The sequence below is a fragment of the Sarcophilus harrisii genome, chromosome 1 (assembly GCF_902635505.1).
Source record: "Sarcophilus harrisii chromosome 1, mSarHar1.11, whole genome shotgun sequence".
Classification (NCBI taxonomy): Eukaryota; Metazoa; Chordata; class Mammalia; order Dasyuromorphia; family Dasyuridae; genus Sarcophilus; species Sarcophilus harrisii.
Genome location: NC_045426.1, coordinates 138,922,968 through 138,946,734, shown reverse-complemented (window position 1 = coordinate 138,946,734; position 23,767 = coordinate 138,922,968). Strand labels below are relative to the sequence as shown.

At 32.6% G+C, this 23,767-nt stretch overlaps 1 protein-coding gene across 2 annotated transcripts in view; it reads right to left on the bottom strand.

Moving 5' to 3' along the window:
• Nucleotides 1–342: 342 nt before the first annotated feature.
• PARP8 (poly(ADP-ribose) polymerase family member 8) overlaps nt 343–23,767 on the bottom strand; it is a 221,345-nt gene continuing 197,920 nt past the window's right edge. For both annotated transcript variants that reach the window (XM_031964876.1, XM_031964883.1), the window contains 4 exons: nt 20,275–20,348; nt 18,316–18,385; nt 14,749–14,833; nt 343–1,727 (listed from right to left, as the gene is read on the bottom strand). In XM_031964876.1, the coding sequence (XP_031820736.1) occupies nt 1,625–1,727; nt 14,749–14,833; nt 18,316–18,385; nt 20,275–20,348 (332 nt within the window). In that variant the 3' untranslated portion in view covers nt 343–1,624. The remainder of the gene's footprint in view (nt 1,728–14,748; nt 14,834–18,315; nt 18,386–20,274; nt 20,349–23,767) is intronic.

Genomic DNA, 23,767 nt, shown 5'->3' with positions numbered 1-23,767 from the left:
GGGATGAGCGGGGTGTATATTCATGTTTATGTTAATGAACTAATATTAGATATAAATCTAGATTCCAGGCTCAGAATTGCATGACAGTCACATAAGTGTAAGTGCTGACGGGAAGAGACTGATTGCACAAAGATCCCTTAGGAAACAGAATGCTATCAATTAAGTTCCACAATGAATGCTGGGGCATAAGGAAAGAGGCATGATTTCATAAGTATGTGACTCTTAGAAAGCTGGTGTTTGAATGAATACTGTAATTTATAAACTCATTGGCTTTCTTTTAATATAAAAGAAGCTTTAATGTCTTCTTTCTCAATATGAAAAAAATAAGTTAAGATGGAAAAATGTAAAAAATCTGATATAACACAAAGATATAATATTTTAAAAAATAGAATCATATAACATCAAAGTTTGAAGGAACCTTAGGGATCATTTAGTTCCATCTAATCCCATTTTCTGGTTGAAGAAACTGTTATCCAAGGTCACCAAGATACTGATGGGACCAAGACTAGAAACCAAACTTCCTGAAATCTAGCTCAGTGCTCTTTCCATTGACCAACACTGCCTCCATTTTCAGGGTAGGAAGTGAAAAATGAAAAAAAAAAATACTGCTTCAACTTTTAGGGATTGATTTTGAATAACTGATCTTTAAATTTTATATTAAATATAATATTTAATTCATGTAGAAATTTAGCAATACCCCCAAAATGGTGGTGAAATTTAAATGATGAACTTGACATATTGGGAGCTGAATATGTACAATATCTCTTTAGCCTGTTATGTAAAACATGGGCAATTAGAAAAATTGTACACGTATTTTCAATGAAAAGTTACCCATAATTCCAACGAAGGGTCTAGGAGTTGGCTCATATCTTGTTTAGATCCAGATTTACTGATTATTGAAGTTTATGTCTTCGTACAGGATGAGGATAGGATCCTAGATTTGCACCATCAGTGTGGTCACATATATGTGTGTGTATGCATGTATGGGATACATGTATATTCATATTTATATACACACACATATATGCATATAAATGCAAAACATATAATCTTATAGTCTTACTTTTTTTGGCAAGGAACTGCATCTAAATCCTAGTTATTTTTTGTATTGGAAAACAAAAAACTAGGATAAGTAACATCTCTTCCATGACATTCTAATATCCCATAGTACTAATAAATATAGTATATTAGAATGTACAAACATAATACTTATTGCAAAGTATCCTGTACAGATGTAAGCTCCATTATAAAATATTCTCTCTTTGTTCTATTTTGGTTAACCTAAATTTAAAATGACGGTATATAATACCAAAATGTCCAATTACAGAGTTTAATATAAAAATATCAGCACAAAACTCCTTTTTAAATCTTTTTATTATGAGCAGCCCAAACGTTTGTTTAAGTGCTGTTGAATTTTATTACTAGATTCCATATCCCTACAATTGGTAAATTGCATACCATTTTAGGTATTTCAATGAGACTTAGAAAGACTAAGAAAAAAATCAGTATCCAAAGGGTTAATTTGGTTTATAATAACATTTTTTTTTCATCTTCTTCAGTTCAAAATCCAGCTTTGAAACCGAGGAAGGCTTTCAAATCAAGGTAGTGAAACCACAGTGGTCCATTATCCAGTCGCAGTTTGGTTACCAATTACCCGGAGAATTTCTTTATGAATGCCTCCTTCTTGAGTGTTAATGCTTGTATCTCCCACTTGACCATCTTCATAACTAAAAAATGAAACAAGGAAAATATGAATATTTTGAAAATATTTTAACGATATAGAAACTTAGTTTGAATAACATAAAGTTAGATAACTTAGATTTTAAAAAATCACCATATCCAGGACCACTTCTTGTTTCAGGTATACAATTTCTTTTTATTTTACATTTACATTTTTTTTTTCAATTACATGTAAACAAAATTTTTAACTTCTTAAATTTTGAGTTCCAAAATTCCTAATGTCTTCACTCTTCTTCAAGAAGACAAGAGATTTGATATAAATTATACATACAGAGACACAAAAATTTCCCTATTAATCAAGTTGCAAAAGAAAATGCAGACCAAAATGATAATGATGATAAAGAAAATAAAAAAAGTATCTTTAATCTGCATTCAAACTATCAATCAGTTCTTTCTCTGGAAGTAGACAGCATTTCATCATAATGTTTTTGGAATTGTTTTGATATGTTATATTGCTGAGAGTAGCTAAGTTATTCATCCTTGATCATTATACAATATTGCTGTTACTGTGGACAATGTACTCATGGTTCTGTTCATTTCACTTTGTATCCATTCATGTTCATATTCCCAGGTTTTGCAGAAAGCATCCTGCTCATCATTTCTTGTAGCACCATAATAGTACACCACAACCGTATTCCACAACTTGTTCAACCATTCCCCATTTGATGAATTTCCCCCTTGATTTCCAGTTTTTTCACCACAAAAACATGTCCTATGACTATTTTTCGTACATATAAGTCTTTTTCCTTTAATCTCCTTAGTGTATAGTCTAAGTAATGGTATTATTGCTGGATCAAAGGTATGCAGTTTTATAGCCCTTTGACTTTGTTCCAAATTGCTCTCCAGAATGGTTGGTAAATGTATAAGTTTTAATTACCAAACAGATAAACCATTTTTTTCCATTTTGTCATCTATTTGATAGTTTCTTCTTTACTTTCCAAGATTGATTAGCATTGTTCTTGATTGTAGTTTTGAGAATATTAACTATCTATCCCAGTCTCTCTTACTCTATCAAAAAATTCACCACCTCTCTCAATTAACATAGCACATATATATTCCTATCCTTACCTCTGAATTTCAATCTTATTTCAGTGATAGGTTTTTCAGCATGGTAAATATTAAATTAATTACCCTCTTACTTCTCTATGTTTCTTGACCTACTTTCACCCTGCTTATTTACCATTTCACCTTTAATTCTTTGCCTTTTCTTTTGCCTCCTCTCCTCAAACCTACACTGACATCTTTCCATGCTCAATATATTTTTTTTATCTTTTTTCATTATAGATTTAATTCAGTCTTTTCTGATCTAACTTTATACTTGTTTCTCAAATAAGTTTGAATTTTAACTATGATAAAAAAAATCCATAACATTCACACAACATTCTGAGACAATTTCTGAATCTTTTGATTTTTTTTTCAAAATTTATTTCAAAATTTTGTTTAAATAAACTCACTTAGGAATATAGGAATTATAGGAAATTTAATACCATCTGTTAAACTCCCTTATTAACACTCAGTGAGTAATACATAGTGAATTTATTCTACTCTATAAAAATGTCTTCAAAAAAGAAGCTTCAGAGAGCCCAAGTAATTAGCTTCAAAATAAAGAACCAGAGAGCCTTGGAGATCAACATGGGCCCCCATCTTTTCTTTACCTCCCTTAAATGTCTTGTAAATTGAAGAGCATGGCAAGATGTGACAGCTGGAATCAAACTAAAATTAGCAGAAAATGAAATTCATCTTTTATGATCGAAAGTGATTGTTATCTTCCTATTAAATCTACACACCCAGTGATCTGTTCTGATGACTTGATGTTTATGCAATCTCACTTTGTTGATTCACACAGATGCATCTTCATGAATCAGATGTTTTTATGTAATAGTTTTACCACAGAGACCTGTTAAGTTTGAAAATTTACTTTCAAACAATATTAAATTATGCTTTACTGAAATACAATGAGATATAGCTAACAAGTAAGACATGGGAGAATTAAGGGTCAAGGGGCAGAAGTTTACTCAAGGCAGAAAAGCAGGATATAAACACGGAACCTCAGCATTGGAATGGGATCAAAGATCATCTTGTTCTAACTATTCCTAAACAAGAATTTCCATCCACTGTTCCCCACTTTATGGAATTTCTAATGATAGGTAATTCAGGCTTTGTTTACAGATCTCCATTATGTCTTGGTTATTGAGGTCAAATGGGCCCCAAATATTGCTAGTGTAAATTAAGGCTTGTGAAATTCAAATATACTTGTGAAATGGCAGGCAGCACTTATAGAGTAGTCTCTTAACAGTGAAAAAAAGCTTGCCTAAACAAACATTTATCAAGTGAAAACTTAAATACAAACAGAAACCGTTCAAAATTTGCCACTGTCTCTTCATTTAGAATGTGAACCAGTACTCCCATTTTTAGCTGTGACATGTTTATGTAAAGTTGAAAATATACACGTAATATGTATGTATGTACACATACACACACACACACACACACACACACACACACCCACTGTCTCTCTCTCTCTGTCTCTCTCTGTCTGTCTCTCTCTCTTTCACGCCTATCTCCATTAGACCTGTTTTCCTTTGAAATCTCTTTTCCATGAACTTAAATCATACTTTGATATTACTTTTCATTTTGACATTACTTTTCATTCATTGGAAACTTGACCAGATAACTTAAATGTTCTTGGAAACAAATAGAAATATATATATGTATGTATGTATGTATAATTGGATCTTACTAAAATAAAGTTTCTAGCTCCTTCTTTATGTATTTAAGCCGGACTTGAATCTAGGTTTCTCTGGCTCAACTCCTTCTGGATTAAAAAACTAAATATGGTGGATTACAAAGACAGATTGTTCATCCCTATTAGAATTCTTTTAGAGGAATGTGAGATTCAAAAATGATACTTTGTCTTTCATTCTTGAAGAGGACCATGACATCAGCCAAGACATGCTGGTGAGTTTGGATTAAAGTGAGAGAGGGTTATGCAAAACCATCAGCCTCACTTTCTCCTTCAGAGATATCTGGGTCCAGAGGGAACATAAAGATCAGGATGATTGGATATGGCCCTGGATACAGTGGGAGACCTTGGCTTTTTAAATTAAAGTATTTAACAGGTCTCAATTTGAAAGAGGCAATACCTAATCAGTAATTAAGACAAGCTAAGAAATGAGGCAGAAAATGGTCTCTTTTACCTAGTCAAAAAAAAAAAATTAATCTGGGACAGACACTTAGGATTTCTGGTCAAAACAGAAGCAACTGCAATTTACATCCACTCAGAGTCTATCTGTCCAAATAATGACTAAGTAGGGCTTGGCCTGGGACTTCTTGTTGGTCAATAAGAGCCAGAGAGATTGGGGATTAAGGCATGGTCCTTATGAAAGAAATCCAGCCTATAAATCCCAATGTTTCAGTGATCAACAACAACAAAAATCATTCCTTTGGGAAGAGTACCAGCAGGTAAGGAAATGAAAGAAAAGAGACAAACATCAAACAATTCATGGTCCTCTTTAAGATCAAAAAACAAACAACAACCTCTATGAGTAGAATTGTTAGGGTAAATGGACTCCAGCAAAATACCCTTATTCTGATAGCAACTCAGTATTTAAGTGGCTCTCAGTGAGGAACAAACTGATCCAGTAGAAGTATCTTGTACTGATAGAATTATGGACAATAATTGGAGCTATCTTGTTTTGATGCTCACTCTTACTTTATATACTTTGAAGATTAAGCTATCTATATAGTCTTCAATTCCAGAGACCAACAGTTGATTTACTGCTGCTCACATTTAGAATAATTAGCATATTTTGTTCTGATTTTTCCCATAAAAGAGTCATTAATCCTTGTTACTCATTAGGAACTTTGCCAGCTTACTAAGCATTACAATAAAGCCTTGTCCCTTGACCTACAGATGGTTTGAATCTGTGAATTCATTCTAGCAGGATGACTCCCCACCTTTGAGATTTTTTTTTTACTTCATCAGAACTGCCCTACTAGGCACCCAATGGGAACTGGTCAATTGGGCAACACTGCTCTTTTTTTGTTTGGATAGCTTGCAAAGTAGAGACTGGCAGCTGTTAAGGGAGATTTCTGTAGTGTGTGGAAAAGAGAATGGAGGGTCAAAACAGTGGGTGTGATAATTATGTGAGTAGAGAACAGGGGACAAATGTAACTATGAATAAGATAGAAGTTCGCAGAAATCACTCGGTTTTAAGAACATCTACAAATATTCATTTATCAGTTGGTTAATTCAAAATGTGAAATAACTGGGTAGGACCTGATTGAGCTGACACATTAATGAAGTAAACCAATATGTTCTAGTTGTGACTAAAACAGATTTAAGGATATTCTGGCTCAATAAAACCATGGCTCATATGTTTTCTTTGTAAGTGAGAGGGAAGAGGAGTTGACAGAGTTGATTCTGTCATGAGTACAAAGACAAAAATAAATATAATTTCATAGTGTACTTGGCTATTTCACTTGTAAGGTTATAAACCTCAGCTCTAACTGTATGATTTCTATACACTAATGGATTATCATATTTGGTTACTCATTCATGTTTGACGGGGGTGTGAAACTATGTTGTTCCCTTTTGATTTGTAAAATTAACACTTTGAAATTCTGTCCCCTTTGATTCCTTGCCTCCCAGGCACCAGAGAGTCTATGAGAGTGTGTTTCTTAGGCTGTGCCATCCCCATTGACAGCCAAATCTCCATTCAAATTCAGGCTGGAAAAGCCTTCAAAATAATTTCAATTGGGAGATGCTGATCTGATCAGTTCAAACTGCCCTCACCCCCCTCACCAAGATCTGTTCATAAAATAGGTTTCTGCTCTCTCATTTCTTTGCAGAATGTCCAAAGTAGCATGCTTTGCCTCTTTAGCATAGCTGCCAGGACCTTGCCTGCTATGAAGACATTCTCTTCTCAGAGAAAAATCTTTTGTTATTTCTCTACCAGGACTTTGTCATTGAAGAAGTCAGTCTTATCTAGCAAAGCTGGCTTCTCATCCAAATATAAACTTCCCTTTTTGCCAGCTAAAACTCTCTGGGTTTGTGAATTCTTTCATGAAGGACCTGTACCTCCAACCAAAAGGCAATGGCCATAACTCTCTGACTGCCACTAGAAGCCCATCAATGTTCATGTATGTTTATTATTTGGGCAATAAGAATTTTTTTTCAGAAATTTCTACTTTTAGTATGGGATTAGTAATGGCCACAAATTTTACTTAGGTTTTAGAGAACTGTAGAGTCTGAGAGAAATATTACAATGTTCTATGTGATAATGAATATCAGGATATACTCAAAATTGGTGGAGCAATCTTTGCATATGGACTCTACACAGGATATCCATAATACTGAACATCTTAGGAGTTTAATGAACATAAATAAATAAATAAAATTTTCTTCATTGGTATATTTATTTTATATTATTTTACAATAAAGGTTTTAATAAAAAACCTGTGTGATTTTAACATGTGCATGGGAAACAAATTTGGGTCTGAATTTTATTGGAGTAATTAATAAATTATTAATTGTATGATACTCATTAGGTCACTTGAGTCTATTCCCCCATTTGTAAAATGTGGAAAATATTAGCACCTATCTCAAGGTTGAAACAAAAATAAAAGAGGTAAAGCACATTAAGTGCTTGGAAAATTTGCACAAATTTGGGTAGTTTCTTTAAGGTTAAATCCTGATTTACTAATTCATTTTCCTACTTTATATTCAACAAAGAGAAAAAGCAGGAAGATCTTGTATTCATCATGGTCAGTTAAAGATGTTATCTGTTGAAAATTGTTTGCAAATGCCTTGTTCTTGTCTCAATGATTTAATAAGATTACTCTGCCTGCACTTATAGAAAATTCTCATAAAGATTCAATAAACTCAAAGTAAAGCATAAACATTAGTTTTTACTAATTAGTACTTATTGGGTTATTGATTTGTTTCTTTAAGATAATTGTATCATTTAATTTAAATCAGCATATATTAGGTAACTAATATTTATAATACATACTGATCTACCATCTGTAATATTTTCTATTCTTTTGGTGTACAGTCAGGTGTACTAGTAATGCATTCCCAGAAAGCACCATTTCATGTAAAATCACGGGATTAAAAACCACAAAATTCATAGGGAAAATGGAGTTATATGGTCATATAACATCCTTCATGAATGATACATCAAAAATTAAAAGATAGAAACCTAACAAAAACTAAGCATCATTTAAAATAATACAGAAATAATGGCAGAGTCCATCTTGGGCTACTGCTCAATCTCTGCCCCCTTTTCACAGGATAGGTTAGAAGATGTTGCCTTTGGGGATCTTAACTCTGAAGTGGAGGAGGAGGGAAGGTGTGTGTATTATACTCACAGCTTCCACTGTAACAAAGATAAACAATAAATAGGATACTCTGCCTTAAAAAAAGAATGGAAATATGCTTTTGGAAATGAATATCCTAAAGTAATTTGTGAATTATTATGAAAGTTTGGAGTTGTCTGTATTCTCTCACTGTTTCTTGCTAAATATATCAAGTATAAGCAAATTCAAAATTTGTGTTATTCTCAAAATATTTTCTGATATATCAATTGTGTTGGAATAAATTTGGATTTTTGAAACAACTGCTATAGCAGAATTCAGTATATTTCTGCTTGATCAAGTTTTTAACTTGCTTATGCTCTATTTAATCAAGTGTTTACTCTCTGGGACAGTTTCTGGGCTTTTAGTTCCAATTTGTTAATCTGATTGATTTGGCAGCCACAATTCCCCTAAAAAATTGGTGACAAAAGTTTTCATATTTTTATATTTCTCATTTATTTTGGGGGGGTGTTCTATAGCTTTTTAAAAATAGATAGAGCTTCAATTGTCATTTTTTACTCTTCTAATTGATTTTGTCTTTGAAATTGACTCTGAGTGATCAATAGACTGACTACATACAGTTTGATGAATACCTTCATTTTTTATATGCCTCTTTCATTTAACCAATCAAAGTCTTTGGTCCCTCAATTTTGCTGTGCTTTGTATTTTATTTCTAACACCCAGAGATTTCCTTATAGTACTGTGCCAACCTTCATACTGAAATAGTTTCAAAATATGTGTTAAGTAGTTGGGAGAATTTTATCAGAGTTCTTCCTAAAATTTGTCTTTATCCTATATAAAAGATATTAGTATATAATTAATAGTGACATCCACAGTGGCTTCTTTGCTTGGTTCACCTGGAGATGAGATTGCAAAGTGGTCCAGGAAAGAATCATACTGTAGCATTTGGGTGCACAAGACCTATCGTGCCATCTCTTTCATTCTCTTCTGCGAATAAAGGACTCTTCATTTAACTGAAAGAAAAAGTTTTCCTAACCTCCCGGTCCCGGCCATCAACTTTTTCACTATTTTGCCATCTGCATTACGGAAGTAGAGGGCACCAAAGAACTGAGTAACCTTCCAGTCTATTTTATGGATAACCATCATCAAATAAATACATCACTTTAAGAGCCAACTAGTACTAATATCCTCAACTAGAAACAAGGTTGGTCTTTGTATAGCAAATAAATAAAGTTTGTGACCAGGCTCATACTTGAAAACTTTCTAGGTTGGCAAACCACAGGAGAGCTTATATTCTACCTGAAAAAGTTTTTTATTAATTTAACAAATATTTGTGAAATATTTACTCTCTGAAAAGCATTGTGTATGATACAAAAAAATTAAAAGTATCTGATACAGTCTTTGCCTTTTAACAATTTATCATTTTCCTAGAGATATTCATTATGACACACACATTAAGTGTCATATTAGTTGAATAAAAGAATGTGCTACAGTAATTCAGAAGTTAGAGAACAAGTGCAATTAATCAGTGAAGATTTCATGGATAAAAAGATATTTTCATTAGGCCTTTGACCATATTTCATTAAGTAATAGAGGATTTATATAATTAAAGTTAAAAAAAAATGAGTAACAGTGCGTACATCAGTAAATATGGTTGGAACGAAGTGTGTAAGTAATCTGGGAACAGATCTAGGTAGGCAAGTAGGTCCAAATTATGGAGGGGAATGAAAGCTATTTTTAAAAAGGCTAGAATATATTTTATAGACAATGGAGAATTACTGGCTATCTTTCATTCAGAGAATGAAAACAATCAAAGCAATGAGTTAAACTTGAAATAACAGTGATGTGCAATACTGATTACATAAAAATACATGGCATTTATTAGCTGTGAGGTCACAGGAAATTCACTTAATGTTTCTGAGCATCAATTTTTGAATTCATGTGCAGAAGGAGAGGGCTAAACAGGATAGTATCTGGGGGCTCCTTACTCTTATACTATCTATAATCTTCTGAAATAAAAGGTTATTTTTGTAGTAATGTAATGGAGATTTTATAGTTGGGCTGCTGATAGCTTCCATCATTAAAAAGTGAGGATGCTCTTATAAGTATCTGATTTTGGAGATGGAGATGAGGGAGTCTTGGTTTTGATAGATAGCATTTGGGATGAGAGAATGATCCAAGAGGAAATAGTGAACATGCATACAGAAATAATACTAAACCTCAGATGAGTGATGAACTTAGGCCTTAAAACATATATGTAGTAATTATTTACATAGATGTGATTATGTAAATAATCTTGGTCACATTCTTTTTGCCCCATGAAGAAAGTCTCCCAATGAATTACAATATAAAGCCTCCTACCTACTAAAACAGAAAGAATGGAATGCGCCTTACAAGATAAATGGAATTCTTCCGCACAGAAGTTTTCAACTGAGGACAAATGACCAATTGTTGGTTATTTTATAGCTGCAATTCTTTCTGGGAAAGAGTTGGACTGAAAACCAGATTCTTAACTTGGGATTTATGAACCTTTTATTTTGAAATTTTATTTCAACTACATATATTTCAATTTTTTTAATCCTCTATTTTATTTTAGGTACTTAAAACATTATTTTTTAGTAGAATTCCACAGGCATCGCCAGATTGTAAAAAGGGTCCATGATGGGAAAAAAGTAAAATCAAATTGATGATCTCTGGACTAAATGATAACTGAGATGCCTTCTAGATCTAAAATTCTATGATTCTGATGTGTATAGAGGAACTAATAAATCACTGAACAGCATTTCAGTATCTTTTAAAAAATATATATGGTATAAGATTTTTAATGAACTGTGTATTAATAAATTTCTGATTAAGTTTCAAGAAACCTTTTGCCAAGAAATTAAGAATATGCTAAGCTGTTTATCTGTCCTCCAAACTGGACCACCAGGAGCCAATACTTAGAAAAGCCAAGTGACTCTTTACTTCCTGGAATGAAGCAGCTTCCTCTTCACCCCACCCATTATCTTGTCTTATTGCTTCAACAATCCAATTTTGATCTTCTCCATCCTACCTCACAGGTTTCCAATTTTTGCTTTAATAAATGATATTCCCATTGTCTATGGAAAGAGAACAATAACTGACTTTATCATTACATTCCTTGTTTTTGTGATTTACTAGATCACAATTAACTCCCCTGGGCACTACTCCTTTATAAGTATTTTCTTCCCTACTATAATGTAAGCTCCTTCCAAAATAGAATAAAAATTTATACAATAAAAACAACAAAACTGCCCACTGCAATGAGGAACAAATTCCAGAGTTATGACGATGAACCATACTACTCAAAATCCTGACAAAGAGGTGAATAATAACTCAAGTGCATAATGCAATACACTTTTCTGAATAGAGCCAATGTGAAAATTTGTTTTATTTGACTTTGCATATTTGTTTACATGAGTTTTGTTTTTTTATTCTTTTTGTTTCAAGTGGAGATTATATAAAAGAAAGTATATGTTGGTTAAATGAAAAATGAAAGTAAGTTTCTTGAAGGCAAGGACTATCTTAATTTGTATTCTCAGTGCTGGGAATAGTGTTTTGTACAAAGTCAGGGATTATTCATTCATGCTTTTGCCTTTGAGTGTGATTAAAAAACTAATGTAAATTAAATATTCTTCTGATTTAATCACACCTAACAAAAAATTAAGAACAAAATTTATTGCATGTGATGCTTTGATTTTTTTTTTTATTCAGGTCCCTGAAATCACCCATTCTTTCCCTTTTTTTCAGATAGCTTTCAGTATTTATCACTAATTCTCAGTGCTCATAGTATACTGCAAATACTAAGAAGTAGTTAGCATAGATATATTAGGAAAAAAGAGACAGAGTCAAAGATAGATACAAAGAAATAAAAAGAGACACAGACAAAGAAGTAAATAGAAAGCAGAGATGGAGATGATGTCAATGATAATGATGGCTAGATCTGTGATTTTATAATTTCACTGACATAGGAAACTCCTTCTTACAATATGGTATAGAAAATTATTGATATCTAATGCTCTTATAGAGCTGCCTAGAGCACTGAGAGAATTTAGTAACTTGTTTGGGTTGGATAACAGAATCATAAATTTTGGAGATAAAAAATACCTTAGGAATCGCCTATTCCACCTCATTTTACAAATGATGAGACTGAGGCACTTAGCATGAACTGACTTAACCAATATCACACTGCCAGGAAGCAAGTGATAGGATTTGAACTCAGGATCTCTGGCTTCAAAGCCAGTCCTTGTTTCACTATTCCAAGAATAAACAAATTCCTGCCCCAAAGGCAACAAGCTCTGTTGATATTGTTTGTATTTCTACATTAAAGTTTTAATAGAAAGTTTCCACAAGTAAACAACTATTGTATATTTATCTTTTTTTATCTATTCCCTTAATGCTCATCTCAGTGTCTTACACTTAGTAGACACTTCATAAAAGCTTACTGAATATTATTTTATCCTTTTCATCTTGAGTACTGGTAGTATTTTCATTATTAATAATATTTCTATTACAGTGTGATGATATTTGATCAAATTTAACTAAACAATATTTTTCTGAATTTATTTAGGGGGCTGTAAACTCATCTATATCTAGTCATATGATACCTATTTTATAAGACAATACAAATTCACACAACCACTTTTAGTCTTCTCAATGTTGTCTGAATTCATGCAATCTTATAATACCTACTTTTGAGAAAGCTATTCTACCAAGTTTTATCTTATACTTTTCTAGTATAGCAGTCCATAAGCATTTTACCTAAGGCTTAGTTGAATGATTCATTGCTCAGAATGTCACTCTGAGCATGACTTTTTCTTTTTGAAGAAGTATGAATAAATCAGTAAGTAATGGTCTTATTCTTTGTTCTGCGAATCAGATTAACATGAAAACTATTTTTTCACATTTATTATTTTCATTTAATGACAAAGGTAAGGAACAAAACCACATTAATCTATTTCTAGTCACTAGGGATCATAGCTGCTCAATGTAGCAGGATATAAAGTAAAGGAGAAATCAAGTATTTGTTTGATCATCATTTAATTGTGATAAAGCATTTCATTATATTCCACATAGACTCTTCCTGAAAAAAATCATTCAGTAGCGACCCCTACTACTAGAATAACAATGAAACCTCATATTTTACCAAAAAGAAACATATGAGAAAGTACAATAGTTGGTTAACAAATTCCCCTTTTTTATATAATTGGAATCTTATCAATTTCATATAATTAGCCTTTTCTCTCCTGAGGTGCCAAGCAAAGGGATGTAATCTCATTTCTGTTAATAAAGAAATGAAAATTACAATCTTAAAATAATGTATCTTGTGAACTATTTGGTGTCCCAAAGTAGCAGAATGTAGCAAGACCCTCACTATGAAACCCACAAATGACTGTTAAGTTATTCAACTAATATTTATTAAATGCCTACTATGTATGTAAGTATGATTTGACTTTTAACCTATATTGTATTTTCTATCCATGGAAAATATTTTTAGTTATCTCAAAGAAGAAGAAAAATAAGAAGACTTGAAGACTTGAGAATCAGGCTGCTAACAATACCTCCTTTTCAGTATTTTCAGAGTTAACTGCATGGTTCCTGAAATGAATTGCTATGAATTACAGGGGGAAAAAACGTCGAATATAATTACTACAATCAATTAGGAGAGAACTTTAGAACTTGTTGTCTAGCTACAACTTGGAGTTCTTCAACAATATCATCTCAGTGACTATAAGCTTCCTTTTGGAAAACCAAGCTACAAATTGTGAACAAGCAGTATTAGTTATAATTACAATCTATATATCTATCTCTATGTGTATGGATGTTTGTGTGTGTGTACATGTACCCATGTGCATGCATTTGAAGAAATTCACTACCTTTGAACAAATAAAAAAAAAAACTTTGCCGTTTGTACTATATTTTTAATGGTGATAGCTATAGTAATAACCCATACTAAATGCTAAAGATTAATAGGCTATGTTAACTGAAAAGCAGATTATAGGAACCTAAGCTAATAATAGACTGGGAACTTAAAAAGGAGTCAACACAGTGCCTGACACGTGGTTTATTAAATGATTGGTGATTCATGAGTGACTGATGAGTAGACTTAGTGACCATCTGCTCCAAGCCCCTCATTTTAAAAATAACCCATGGAGATTAAGTGATTTCTCCAAAGTAATAGAGGTAGATAAGTGCCAGAAGAAAGATTTAAAAACAGGTCCTTTGACTTTGGGACCAGTGCTACGCCTACAGCACAAGGTTGCCCTTTAAATTGGTAACAATAGGGTGAATACAAAAGGCAAATTTATGAACCAAAATGATAAAGGGAAATAGAGCAAAAACTTGTTATTTGTTCATAAAAAATTATTTGAAAGAATTTCACTTTTATTTTCTATTACTTCTTCTATTTTAAATTGTGTTAATCAACATTGGCAAAATTGGCATTTTGATTTTTCCAGTCCCTAATTTATTAATGTTATCAGACAATTGTTGCGATCTTTTCCCTCTTCAAATAATGAAAACAATATATTTATGGTAAACCAAAACATTTTATCTATTTTGCTTTATTATGGACTAAGAAAAAATGTCTTGAAAATATTCCTCCACTACCCCCTTCACTCATATATAACATTTTCTTTTAACAAAACTGAGGGGAAAAATACTGCTACTTACACAAAGAAGAATCTTGTACAGACATGATCAGTGTTTGGAACAACCCATATCTCTCCATGCTTGTGCAGATCTGGTGATGTTATCACTGCCCCAAAATATAAAACATTAGACAAATGAAATCAAGACACTATTTTTCTCTAAAGGAATAAATCTATGAACTTACTTCTATACCCTAGAAAAATCCTACTGAAAAAAGATATAGTGGAAAATATTTGTTATAAAAGCATTCCAGGATCAAGAATTGCAATTAAAAGCAAAAATCAAGCTGACACTGGGATAAACTCTGTGTTCAAGAAATTTATAGAATGAACTACTGGATAAGACGAGTTTTTGCCTATTTAAAATTTAGTTTTTTTGATAACTGCTCTTAAAAAGTGAAAACAGTGCTAAATAATGACTGTGGTTACTTCCAGCTCTAAAGTTCTATTATTTTTGAAGGGTGGGGTGGTGGTATATGTAAGGAGATTATTTAACAGGAGCACTCTGATGGCTTCTCATTGTGTGGATGAATATTATTATTAAATGTAGTTTTATTAATACATATTTTCTGGATTCTTATAATATAGCACATTGAATAACAACTGAGGGATTAGTTGGCATCTCTATAAAGAGATAATCATTTCTCTTTCAGCAAAATATAATTTCTTTTTGAAATACTTGCCAAGAATAAAAACAGTCATTTTCTAAAATCTTATTTTCTTTACTTAAAATATGTGCAGTTTTAAGTGATGGATATATACATATATGGTTAGAATAGAATATGGAGGCACAACACTTAAATCTACCCTTTAGTTCACAAAAACACTTCTTTTTCCTCTCCCTCTTCTACTATGTATAAACAGGTATAAATACATATACATATGTATGTGAATATATGCAAACTTATTTTAATTAAATCCTAAGATCAAATCTCTACAACTATCATTTGGAAGAGAAAAAAAGGGAAAAGAGAAGAGGTAAGGGAGACAATCATAGGATTTTTAATAGTAAAAAGATACTTAAGATATCCAGTATTATTCTCTATCCTCAAAGAGATTAAAGTCTTATAATAGAGATCATCATTATCATAGACAAAATAATTATGATGCAAAGTTGAACATAACAAAGGCAAAGAAAGATACAGAATCATTGGAGAATAAGTAAATCAGGGAAAATTTTGTGGGAAAAGTAATAATAAAGCTGAGTCTTAAAGAAAGGATTTTTAAAAGTAATTTTAAAAGTAGATAAATGGAGGAAGTATTATCCAACTGTAAAGTATGGCCTACACAAGTACTAGGAATTATAGAATCTGGAACAACATTAGAAGACAGCTAATAGTTCAGTTTGCTTGAAGCTTGGAATGTATAAAGGGAAATGATGTGAGATTAGTCTGGAAAAACTGGTAAGAACCAGACTGTGGAATGTTTTAAATGTAATGCTGAACTGTTTGTATTTTATGTTATGAGCCCTAAAGGTAGTTGAATGGGAAAGTGACAGATCTGTGAAACAGAAAGGTTAATTTGGAACTGTGAGAAGATTAGAAAACGGCAAGACTAGAAGGATGCAGATCAATAAGAAAGTTATTATAATTGGCAAGAGATACTGAGAACATGAAGTAGAGTGGTGATGTAAGTGGACAAGATGAAAGAAGTATGAGAAATATGGATATCATGGATGAATAATTAGGAAGACTATGCAACTGACAGCCACATAAAAAAGAAGGGAAAATCAATGATGTTTCTAAAGATCTGAACTGGGCACTTTCTAAATGCTAGTTCTATCAAACAAAAAAGAAGAAAGCTGTGAGAAAGTATGCAAAAAGGAAAAGAAGGCACTTTTAAATTCACTTTTTAAAAAATTCAGTCTAAAGCGTTTGTAGAGCATCCATCAGGAAATTTGAGCTCCGAAAGAGATTTGGGCTTGAGATCTAGAACTGCAGTGATAAGAACTGATATCATGGGACTGAAAGAGAGGGAGTATATAAAAATGGACAAGAAGACAAACCAGCGAAGGAACCAAGAAGGCAGAGAAGCAAAATAGAGCAATTCTATGGAACACAAATGAAAAAGAAAATACAATGTAGGGGCAGGATACTCTGGTTATAGGAAGAGGGAGTCACTAGTGACTACTAGAACTATTAGAGAAAGTCCAAATAGGATGAAAACTGGGAAAAGTCCACAGGCTTTGGTAAGCTCAAGGAAAAATAGCTTCAGTGGAGGATTGGGTACAAAATACCGATTGCATAGAGTTAAATAAATGGGGTTTGGGGAAGTGAACATCGTTAAGTAAAGTTTATTCTTTAGAGATGGGGAGGAGAGAAATAGGGCCATGATATAGTGTTTGTCTATTTCTTTTTCTCTTTCATTTTCACATTGCCCAGAGCAGTTGTTCTAAATCTCCTTAAGCCCCACCTCCAATCCTACCAGTCTCTTAGCAGATGACATGGCTTCCCACTCCTCAGAGAAAATTAAGGCTTATCTCTAGAGAGATTTCTCGTAAACCCTCCTCCATACTTCAAAATCATTTCATGTCTTCAGCAATCATGTCCTCCTTTTTTCCAAGTTCTGCTCTCTCTCTGCTGGTGTCAAGAATCCCTGGATGCTTTTCCTCTCCTACTTTATCTTGCATCTGTTTATGTGCGTGTGGAATCTCCCAGTAGAACATGGGATTCTTGAGGACATGGACTGTTTTGTTTCTGTTTTTGTATGTCTGATGCCTATCACAGAGTCTTGCATACAGTAGGTCTCTAATAAACTTGTATTTGAATAAACTAAATAGAAAGATGCTGAGTATAAGGATTCTTGCGGAGGATTTCACTTTTGGCAAAAAAAAAGAGTAACCTGAGAGAAGGTGGGAGAAACGGAGGAATTAAAAAAGAGATCTTTCTAGATAGCTCTTAATTTTGTCAAGAAAATGAAAATACAAGGTAAAGTACTGAGAGATAGGTAGGAAAGCAAGTGGGATGTGAAGATGAGGGAGAAGCTCTGGAATAATTTGCTAGACTATGAGAGGAAGAATCCAGAACAGAGGTGAATAAGATGTTTGCTGTATAGCATATAGAATATAGCAATGAGATTAGACACAATAAACTTCTAGGGGAGCTAGTTAGCATAGACCAAGACTTGCTCCAGAAATACTCAAAAGACTCAGAAGAGCAGAAAAAGTGATAGTAGGTGAACTAGACTGGGATTTAACAAGACAAGAGCAAAGAAAAAAATAGGAGGTGGAGCAAGGGACTCAAGGTTAAAACTAGTCATTGTTGAAATGTCTGTGGGTTCCAGATTTCCCCAGATAAGAAAATTAAACAAAAATATAAGTAATGAACTCTGAGAGTGGAAAAGGATCCAAGAATTGGAGAATATAAGAACAGGTTCAAACAGAGTGAGGCAGCTGGAATAAAGAGAATATTTGAATTATAATATATATACACACAAGTGGGATCCTCTTTTCTAATATTAATAAATACTCAACATGTACCTGTATATTGATTTCTCAAAATAATCAGTTAAGTAGTGATATAAACTTATTTCTAGAGATAGCCATTCAGGAACTTCATTTGTGAAAAATTTGTGAATGGTTTCAACTTACCTTCACATAAGGCTATGCATTTTAAGTTACGGCTTTGCAAGAACTGGGATTGCTGTCCTTTTTTCTGTGACTAAAGAATAATAATAAAAAATGTTATGACATTACAATAAAACCTAAGAAATCATATGCATAAAAAGTCAACTCAATTTCCAGGAAAAATATTTTAAAATTACATCTGTAAGCAGAAAAAGAATATTATCATTAAGATAAAATTGTTACAAATACCCTAATATTGCCATTAGCTATCTCATAAGATAGTTCTAATATTATGAATATAACTTATTTTGTCTCATTTGCCTGGTAATGTTTCATTTTTAATATAAAGAAATTAAAGTATTACAGGAAAAATTATAATCATAATAACAACCACAATAGCTACTAGTATATGCTTTATATTTTAGGTTTATGAAGTAGATTTACAAATATTTTCTTGTTTGATCCTCACAACACCCCCAGGAGAGAGATGTTATTATTATCCTCATTTTACAGATGACAAAACTGAGGCCCAGAGAGGTTTAAAAAAATTTCCTATAGTCACAAAAGTAGTATTTGAATTTCAGTCTTTTTGATTCCAAGTCCAGCATTTCAACCACTATACTATGTAGCTGTCCCAGGTATAAAAACAGATTTTTTTCCCCTTAAAGAAACACGAAGAAAAGAATTAGTTCTGGGAAGGGAATGGACCTAACCAAAAATTTATTTTTAAGTGCATAAATACATATTTTAATCAAATACCAAAGCATATACTCCAAAAGCATGATTTAGGAGGAAGAGGGAAAGGGAGGGAAAAGAATAGAGAAAGAGGGGAAATGAAAGTGAGAGGATACATAGGAACTTGGATCTTTTTGACTCCAGGTCTAGTGTAACATCCACTATGCTACTTTGCTTTCTCCAATTTAGAGGGAGAACTCTTGTGATTCTTCCTAGTATGGATTAATATTTTTATCAAATCTAGTCATAACAACACATATCTTCTGGCTATTTTGACTATAACATACATTAAATTATAGCCCAGAGAAGAGTTTGGCACTTACACATACACACAAAAAGAAAGTCATTCCTCCCAAAGAAAAGTATAATTACTCTTTGAAAATACTTGCCAGGAATAAAAATGGGCACTTTCTGAATTCTCATTTTCTTTCCTAGAAATGTGTGTGTGCTACAGAAAAACCTGACAATTGAATAAAATAAGGAAAGGCTTTATGGAGGAGGAAAACCTATGGGACATGAGAACAGAAAATTTGGATCTAAATTTAGGACACATCACCAGTTTTTTTTGAGTAGGAGCAAACTGTTCAACCTCTTTGATGCTCAGTTTTTTCTTGTGTAAAATGAAAAGACATTTATTACTTTGGCAAGGATCCAATGAGATATCTATCAATGACATATATCTATATGTTTGTATAAATATGCATAATTATATGTATTGCTATATAGATAGATGTGAAAGACATATAGATATATATACATATTCATGTATTTGCATACGTGCAATTCTATGTAAACTATAAGATCCATATACATATCTATTAATATTATCATTTACAAAGTACGTGCATGATTCTTTACAAACACTAAAATCAAGAGAAATTTAAAAGTTGCCTAAGAACCAGTAGTAATGATTTCATTTTTTCAAGGAAAATTTACCAAGGCACAATATGCAGAAGGCACTATGGTAAATAGTCTCAAGATAAGAAGACTTGCTTATAAAATGATTAATTCTTTAATTCTTACTATGAAATGGCACTATTCATCAAAGGATTAATTTTTCAGCTTATAGTTTTATTTACTAGAGAAAGCATTTAAATTTCTCTACTCTTATATGATCTTTGTTCTTTAATTCTGCTGACCACTCAAAATAATCATTTTGTTGGCTTAAAATCATGAACATTAGCTTACTCCTAAATAACAAATCCATGGGTCACCAGCCAAAAAGAGTTATATGATTAATTGCATTACCTGCAAAGTATTACTGCCTTTACTGCTGGAAGCTGGCTCATCCTTGGCTGACACCTTCTGTTTCTTGTTCATCCCTAAAAACATCCAAACAAAACAAAACAGAAACAAAGAATACTAGGTCATCATTTCAGGGACTATCTGGATGGAGAAAATTCAACATATGATTGACCCTTTTTGTCAAGTTCCATGGGAAGACATAATGCTAACATAAGCTTAGAGCTAGATGCTTCAAGTGACTGGTGGTAGCTCAGATTACAGGGGAGAATTTAGCTATTCTACTTAGTAATAAGAGTGTGGCAGCTTTAGCCTCATATGGAGCTAACTGATAGAAATACATATTCACACAAATTCCTATCATTAGAAAAAAATATGTTAAATTAGCAACTATGGTATAGTACATAGGGGGAGAGAAAGAGAAGGGAGACAGAGAAAGAGAGAGAGAGAGAGAGAGAGAGAGAGAGAGAGAGAGAGAGAAACAGAGAGAGAAACAGAGAGTGAGAGAGAGATAAAGAGAGAGAGTCAGAGACAAAGAAGGGGGAGTGAAGGAGAGAGGGGAAGTAAAGGAGAAAGAGAGAGATAGGAAGAAAGGGACGGAGGGAGAGAAATGAAGGAAGGGAAAGAAGGAGGGAACAAGGGGGGATTTCTTAGGGCATAAGACAACTCTAAAACTCTAAGTTACAAAATCAGTGCTGATTGGCATTGGTCCAGGTCATTTCACTAGGAAATCATTAAACAAAATCACACATATAACCCATGAATAAGTAAAATATTTTCAAAAATGTGTCATAATAAAATTGGAATTAAAAAAATTGTAAAAACTTAAATTAAGAACCATGTCCTAATTAGACATCAATTTTTCTTTGCTCTCTATATAAAATAAACATTCTTCTAAAGGTATCATGTTGATTAATAGGTAGTACAACAAATAAGATTACAGGACTTGGTAACAAGAAGATGTGAGTTCAAATCCTGTCTCACACAATTCCAAAAATGTGACCCATGACAAATCAATCAACCTCTGTCTACCTTAATTTCTATGGCTTTAAAAAGGGAAAAATAAAAAGTACCAATCCCTCCCAAAGTTGTTGTGAAGATCAAATGAAATGACATGTATTTCAAGATATAATAACAATGATATTACTGTTATCATTATTATGTTCTTTCTCACTAAGAAAAATAATAATTTTACTCTCAGTAAGAGTACTGAAAAAGCTTTATGTGTCATCAATTAGTTGCTTTATGTTAGTGGTCCCCTTATCCTTGAAAGAAATTTTTATTTCTCTCATATTAATAACCAATTACTATTTGGGAGATCAAGTATTTTTTCCTATTTCCTTATCTATCCTAGATCAAATTAGTCCCTGAAGAATAGGGCTGACAATGAGATTAGATTTAATATTCTCTTCAAACTTCTTCCCAGTGGAAAACTCATTGTGTTCTCCTCAGGCTTGAGTGAGGGTTAGAGCAAAGTTCTAAATAACCTGGGACTGGGGGGTGGTTTGCCAGTAAAAGTGACTGACTTAAAAGTCTCTTCCCCAAGTCCCTCATTAGAAAGAATAGGTCCACTTATTATAATATTCATTTTTCTCATTGCTAACCAATCAGACTTGATTGCCTTCTGTGAGGAAAACTCTCTCTTCTAAAAGCAATGTAAGCATCAATAGACCACTATGATCTGTCTCCACTTTCCAAGAGATAGTTAAATAACAATCCATTAATTATTCACTAGCCATAATTAATAACATGACTGATTACCTAGAAATTTTGCCTCTCAAACTTTTCATATATCACACTCTTCTATCATCCTCTGTCTTTCTGCATCTGGTTTTGCATGGACAGTAGGATAAAAAACTTTGGTTTACCCCTCTGAATATCTTCAGATGTTCATGTAGTGTAGGCCTTTGATAGTTTACATCACTCATCACTTCCAAATAGCACTTACCTGTCCCTATTGAAAACTGACCTTTATTCAAAGGGGAAATCACAGGGTACTCTTGCAGGGTAAAAATAATTCCTAGTACAATTTATCAGGGCAAAGAATTGGCTGTTATAGATAAGGGGAGGGGAGACACCAAATCCTAAGATATTTTATAGAAAAGAAGGCAGACCAATGACTTCTAAACATTTGTCTCTGAAGATCCCTTTTTCTCATCATGAAAATTTTTGAAGTCTCACATGATACTAGTTGTACCATTGTTTTTTGGCAACTGATTAATAATGCATAAATTCATTTAAAAATATTTCGGAATTCGTAATAGCTTTGTCACATTTTTTCTTTTCTCAATCACAGCAGAAACTAAATGCAATTAGAAAACATTAATATACATGAGCGTGACATTTATAATGTGGAAAATTGTGTTAACTTATTTGGGGAGTCATATGTGCATTTGTAGATCCCTTGCAAACCACTTTTTCTCTCTCCCCCACTCCCACCCATGTATTATTTAGAAAACCTCTTGTTTTAAAGAAATAAAAACATTTCTCCTTCCTCCCATTTTTTCTAAGATGCTCAATGACTTGGAAAAAATTGCTTCTATTTTAATTCATTATATTCGAACCATGAGTACTTTAACATGCAGCCCTTAAAGCATGTTTAATATATGATTGCAATAGGAATGTTAAAAATTAAAATTCCAGGTATCTCAAAAGCCTTCAAATAGTTTTAAACTTACAAGGCTTAACTGCTTAAAACTGCACTGACCAGTACAATATAATACTAAGGTGTAGTAGCAATAACAATAATAATAATAATAAAAACTGACTTTTATACAGCACATTTGAAGTTTTCAAAACTATTGACACATTAATTACTTCAAGTCTCATGAGAACAGAGACTACAGATATTAGTCTCATTTTATAAATAAAAAAACAAAGAAATTACAGGATTATCTGTGGTCACAGAGATAATATATGTTAGAGATGGGATATCTTTCTCCAGACTTTAAACCTAGTACTTTAATCACTGTATTATCCTACTTCTCTCAACTAGTATTACATTCTGTCCTTTATATGTATTAAATTTATATGGTGATCTGGAGTGATGATCATAAAAGATCTCAATTCACAGTAATTGAGAACACAAATCCTCTGGCCTGTTCACAATTTAATTCATATCCCCAAAATGGTATCTTCTATGCTTCATGAAAATTGAATTCAAAACTAGAGAATCAGTAAATTATGAAAGTAGCTTTGAAATATACCATTACTTCCACAGAGCAAGTTCTCTGATTACACTGCATTGAGGTGCTTCAACAGACATTATTTAAAGCATCTCTGCAGTCCCATACACACATGCATGAAGATAGTTTCATGAATTTAGTAGTATTTGTTTCATATATGTAAAACAATTTCTTTGCATTTGGCCCTATTATCTCCCTCAGAAATGGTCTATGTTCCACACTACATTCTTTGAGTCTGGGGCATCTGCCATTTCTACGCAAGTGAATTTACACAACACCAAGAATATCTGAATGCTAAAAACAAACAAAAAAAA